This window comes from Indicator indicator, chromosome 1, assembly GCF_027791375.1.
Source record: "Indicator indicator isolate 239-I01 chromosome 1, UM_Iind_1.1, whole genome shotgun sequence".
Classification (NCBI taxonomy): Eukaryota; Metazoa; Chordata; class Aves; order Piciformes; family Indicatoridae; genus Indicator; species Indicator indicator.
The window spans coordinates 79,463,285-79,469,284 of NC_072010.1; the positions used below are offsets into that span (position 1 = coordinate 79,463,285).

Genomic DNA, 6,000 nt, shown 5'->3' on the forward strand with positions numbered 1-6,000 from the left:
TTAGTTTTTCTTACCTTTCAAAATAAATACAAAATGTATTTATGTATTGTACAGAATGCTCTTTTGCCTAACAGGGTTGTTTTAACATGTGTGCCAAATTGCTGTGTTAATAAACCATGTTTGTGTGCATGCGTGTCAAGATCTTAAATAAAGAAATGGTAAGAATAACATAGAACTGAAATAGTTCAACTGAGAAGAGATCAGTAACATTGCAGTCTTTCCCTTTCATAATTACTCTGACTTAGATTTGGAGTATGAAGCAAGATACCTGTGTACATGATCTTCAGGCTCACAGCAAAGAGATATATACTATCAAATGGAGTCCTACAGGACCAGGCACCAGCAATCCGAACTCCAACATCATGTTAGCAAGGTAAAAAATATATCTCTTTCTGTTGCCTGCCAAGCAGAAAGATCATTTTTCTGACATGTAGCTGCTGTCACATTGTCATCAGTCTTCCTGTAGACAATTCCAGTAAAAAAAGTACCTGTGTTCATAAATCAGGGGTGTGGAAACTAAGGGAAAGGGATCATATATGAAAAAAGGAAGAAAAATTGACTTATGTGATATTTAACTTTTCAGCTGCCTTGATAAAAGGATTTTAAATTTGGCATTTCACTTTCACATCCAGCATCCAGATGCTGTGAATGAAAGTACTTAATGAGGCAGATGGCAGCCTGTTCAGCCAGTTCTAACCAGGGTCATGCAACTCACCAGGGCAGATATTGACAATTTATATAGCCCTGTTAGCTAACAGTGAAAAACTTGGTTAATCTTTAAAATTCCACTTGAAAATCTGTTCAGAATTCTTCTTTGAATGTAGGATATATGCTCACTTGTAGAATGGCAATTGATGGTAGCACCATGGGATTATCAAATCAGTTCATGAGTGTTCAGTTTGGGGAGGAGTTGTGTGAAAGCCATTTTGTTTATTAGACTCCTTAGTCTGGGAGTGGAGAGGGAAGAACTTCACTTTGAGTTGTTCTTTTAATAATATTTTTTAATGCCAGTTATTTCCATTGCTTTTCTCTAAACCACCAGTTTGGAATTCAGATGGAGTGTAGCAAAAATCAACACTGAAAAAAAGCAAAAAAAACCACAGTTATAGAAAACTACAGAATTTTAGTTCATTAAATCATAGAATCATTGAATCATAGAATGGTCTGGGTTGGAAAGGACCTCCGAAGGTCATCTAGTTCAACTTCCTCTGCAGTAAGCAGGGGCAACCTCAACAAGATCAGGCTGCCCAAAGTTCTGTTGAGCCTCACTTCGAGTATCTCCAGGGATGGGGCCCCAACTACTTCCCCAGGCAACCTGTTCCAGTGTTCCACCACCCTCATGGTAAAGAACCTGTTCCTAACATCCAATCTAAATCTGCTGTTCTCTGGTTTGAAGCCAATGCCCCTTGTCCTGTCACTGCAGGCCTTTGTAAACAGTCTGTCTCCATCCTTCTTGTAGGCCCCCTTGAGGTATGAAAGGCTGCTGTTAGGTCTCCCCATAATACAGACCATTTTACTTTGATTGGAGAAATCACAAGGACTTTATATTAAACGGATTTTTGGGCCTGGGATTTGAACCTGGAGCTTGATCCCTTATAAAATTGAAGGGGGGTGACCAATAGGTTGAGAGAGGTTCTCCTCCCCCTCTACTCTGCACTGGTGAGGCCACGTCTGGAATACTGTGTCCAGTTCTGGGCCCTTCAGTTCAAAAAAGACAGGTAGCTGCTTGAAACAGTCCAGCATAGAGCCACGAGGATGATTAAGGTAGTGGAACATCTTCCGTACAAGGAGAGACTGAGGGAGCTGGGGCTCTTTAGCTTGGAGAAGAGGAGACTGAGAGGTGATTTCATCAATGTTTATAAATATGTAAAGGGTGAGTCCCAAGAGGATGGAGCCAGGCTCTTCTCAGTGGTGCCCAATGACAGAACAAGGGGCAATGGGTGGAAGTTGAGGCATAGGAAGTTTCACGTAAATATGAGGAAAAATTATTTCACTGTGAGGGTGACAGAGCACTGAATCAGGCTGCCCAGGGAGTGGAGTCTCCCTCTCTGGAGATATTCAAAACTTGCCTGGATATGTGTTCATGTGTAATCTGGTGTAGGTGATCCTGCTCTGTCAGGGGGGTTGGACTAGATGATCTTTGGAGGTCACTTCCAGCCCCTGAAATTCTGTGATTCTGTGGTTAGGAATAAGATCTCTTTGGAACATTTTATCCAGTTAATGGCCTTCCTGAATAAAAGCTAGTAGAATCTCAAAAGGAGGGAGCTGGGCCCTCCTCGGGCTAGTGTTCTTATCCTATATACAGCAAACCTTATATAAACTCAAAGGGGACCAATACAGGAATCCAGGTCTGTAGATCTAATTCTTGTCAGAAAACCCATAGAGCCTGTGGTGCACGTTAACTTTTTCTGTCTGAAACATTTCTTGCTTAGCCAAGGAAAAAAAAAAAACTTGCGGTGTTCTCTTAAAACATTTGCAATATCAAACTACCAATTTATTAACACCCAGGTTAAGATGTGCTTGTGTTTGAATGCTTCTTACAGCGCTTCATTTGATTCCACTGTTCGGCTGTGGGACGTTGACCGGGGAGTCTGCATCCACACGTTAACAAAACATCAAGAGCCTGTCTACAGTGTAGCTTTTAGTCCTGATGGAAAATATCTAGCCAGTGGGTCCTTTGACAAATGTGTCCATATATGGAATACTCAGGTACTGTTTTGCTTCATGTGAGATACGTCTGGTTTAGATGACACATTAACAGCTAAAGGTTGAATGGGAAGTATATGCACCTCAGTAGCATATGACCTGCCAGCCAAGGTGAACCTGACTGTGTTCACTCAGCACAACAGTTGAGTCACTCTGGAGTGAGGTGACTGTACAGAACATTTCTGTTTAGGATTCTTTGTATGCTAAAATATGAAACTAGGTATGTTGTGACATCATTTTGTGAAGTAAAAGATATGGATTAATTTTTGGAATTGAGGGATACTCTGGTTTACACTTCACAATAAAGGGATGATGAAGTGTATACAGGCTGGAGATTGAGGATATTCTGGAGAAAAGGGGGACATCATAGTTCCATAGATTTTATTCTAGATACTGATGCCTCACAGCCTGAATTAACAAAAAACTTTAGAGAAGACCACCTCAGCCTAACTCTTCAAGCCTTTACTGAGCTGACAAGAACAGATGTCTTAGAGTCCTACTGTAGTTTGCTTTCTGGAGGAGCCTATTTCTCTTCATTATCAAAGACTGGTTTCTTGACTTCAGCATTCTGTGGAGATGACCATAGCTGAGTGATGCAAATAGCTCCTCCTCGCCACCACTCTCTTCTTTTTAATGTAGTGCCACATGAGAGAGAAAAAGAAGGGGAGCTTCTGTATCAAACACCTGCATGCTGTTTTGCTTTGCAGAGTGGAACTCTAGTACATAGCTACCGAGGCACTGGGGGCATCTTTGAAGTCTGCTGGAATGCTAGAGGAGACAAAGTGGGAGCAAGCGCATCAGATGGATCGGTAAGGAGCTTTACACATTGTAAATGTTGGGTGGAGATGACTCTTCTGAGGAGTGTCCACCAAAAAACGTGCCATATTGCCTCCTGTGGACAGAGCTGAAGGTGTGGGCATCTCAAAGACATCAAGAAGTAGGTTTGCGTAGTAAATTAAAAACACTCCTGCTTTGAAAGGTTTTGAATGCTAGGACATGGTATTCCTGTTGGAAACAAAGAACATTTGTGGAATAGGTGAATATTGCTGAGAATGAGAATGGCTTTTTTAATACATATTTGGTAAGTACAACAGTGGTGTTCTTTCTGTCATATTATCTGTAAGTTTTTTATGAAGGTCAGGTCATGGCAGTCAGCTCTCTAATAAACAGTTGTCCCAGGGCTTTCTGAGTTTTATCCCACAGGAGTTTACCCTTGTGTAGCGCACCTAAAGGAGGAACTTTTCAGCGTAATGCCCAAAAATTTCACCGTGTGGTAGAGGAGGAACGTTGCCATAGAGATACTGATTATTCATTACTATTTTTGCTGTTAATGTAACTTCTAAAAAATACATTTGTAGCCTGACCATGAAGGACAGAGGTATTACAAGACACTCTACAGATTTAAAAATAGCTCTTCTACATAGCTGGCTGTGTAACTTCTTCAGAGCAGTGTCTTTCAACTGGTTTTAACAGAGGGGACACCCATGGCACGATTCAGTCGCTTGAGCTTAGTTGTGCCATTTGAGATGTGCCGTGCTTGGCTTCCAACATCTGCTCCAAATGGGCACATGTCTGCTCTAGGTCTAGGTCATGCCTGCCAAGCCTTCATCCATTTTGGATCCATTCAGGACTGGAAGTGGGCACTGTATGCAGACAACTAAGTAGAGTCCACAGTCTTATCTGGGATGTGCTGCCAAAACATTTTGTTTGTAATCCAGTGAAAGCCCAGCAAAATGTTAATTGTCTGGTTTTCACCTGGGCTTGCTCCCAGCAGGCACTTGAGACTGGCTGATTTGAAACTGGGGAGGATAACATACAGCTGGCTGATCAGCTTGGGCACAAGGCTGTGTGCGAGTAGGATTTCCACACTGCCTTCAGAAATGGTTCTTAACGCTGAGTCTTTTCTCCCCAGGTTTGTGTTCTAGATCTGCGGAAGTAAAAGTGAAGTGTTTTAGAAGAAAATTCAAATGGACCAGCAGTGAATGTGTGGGGAGAAGCACTCTTCAAAACTATTCTTAACAGCTCCAGAACTGTACGAACTTGAACAAAGTTAGAGTGTACCGTGAAACCAACTCTCCCTGGCCACAGGTGTCTAGTATTTTGTTCGTAACCTTCATCGAGGAGTAAAAACGCAGTCACTTCAGAGGGGGAGGGAATGGTTTCCACCTGGAACATTCAGCCTTGGAAGCATGAAGCCACCAGCTAGGCATTGCACTGTTTGGTTTGCATCTGAGAACTTGCTCTGATGGCTAGGATAAAAAAAGCTGTGCCAAAAAAAAATTAATAATAAAAAAGAAAGAAAGAAAAAAAAAAAGAAAAATGCTGTGATAAACCAAAAGGGAAAAAAAGTCCTCCTCCATGCGGTGTTGTATTTTTTCCTTCCAATTTGGACACTACAGTTGCTCTCCCAAAGGACGTTCAAAGACCAGTTTGTACTGATGAAATGCTCAACTTTGTAATCACAACACTTTCTATTTTCTAGACTACTTTTTTTGTTCAGTGGTTTTTCTATCAGCTGGAATATTACAGCCTGGAAAATCCCAGGCTTAGGATGAAACTTCTGTTTTCCTTTTCTTTCTCCCTTCCACTCCCAACTTCTCCTTCCTGTTTTTTTCTCCTCTTTCTTCTTACCTTTTTTTTTATTTTTATTTTTATTTTTTTCTGGTTTAGTTTGGTTTTGTTTTTCTCTTTTTTCCCTGTATGCCCATAGTAGATGCAGCCAGGTGGACATGACAATGAAAATTTTTGACAGACTGCTTCTCCTCTCTTCTCTCTCTTCCTTTTCTTTTCTTTCTCTCCGTTTAAAAGAAAAAAAAATCCTCCATGCTTCAGATCTTAGCGTCTCAAGGGCACTTTCAGCAAATTGTGTAATAAGTGCTTTATATAAGAATGCAGTGCTGGGGAAGATTTTTACAGGAGAAAGTTGACTTTTAACAGAAAGAACCCAGTGTATTTTTGGAAAAAAAATATTTTTTATGTTAAACAGTTTTAAAAGCCTAAAATGGCCACCAAATGTAGATCAGTTGTGTAATTCAAGCAAAAAGAATGACACAGAATGCAAGGAACATGAAAGGCACAGTATCCTTTTTCTCTTCTCCTCTCTCTCAGAAAGTGCTGTAAGAAAAAATGCCATTTGATACAATAAATGCCAGTCATTTACTAAGAGTCCTCTTCCAGCAGCCAGCCATTTATAGTGTCCTTTCATTTTTGTGACTGTTTGATGATATACACTTATTAAAAGGGTTTTGTAAGATTAAGACTCTATATATATATATATATATATATATAGCATTA

At 40.6% G+C, this 6,000-nt stretch overlaps 1 protein-coding gene across 1 annotated transcript in view; it reads left to right on the top strand.

Moving 5' to 3' along the window:
* TBL1X (transducin beta like 1 X-linked) overlaps nucleotides 1-4,954 on the top strand; it is a 51,066-nt gene extending 46,112 nt beyond the window's left edge. The window contains exons 11-14 of the mRNA XM_054400828.1: nucleotides 246-373; nucleotides 2,544-2,709; nucleotides 3,414-3,515; nucleotides 4,619-4,954. Coding sequence (XP_054256803.1) covers nucleotides 246-373; nucleotides 2,544-2,709; nucleotides 3,414-3,515; nucleotides 4,619-4,645 — 423 coding nt within the window. The 3' untranslated portion in view covers nucleotides 4,646-4,954. The remainder of the gene's footprint in view (nucleotides 1-245; nucleotides 374-2,543; nucleotides 2,710-3,413; nucleotides 3,516-4,618) is intronic.
* The last annotated feature ends 1,046 nt before the right edge of the window (nucleotides 4,955-6,000 follow it).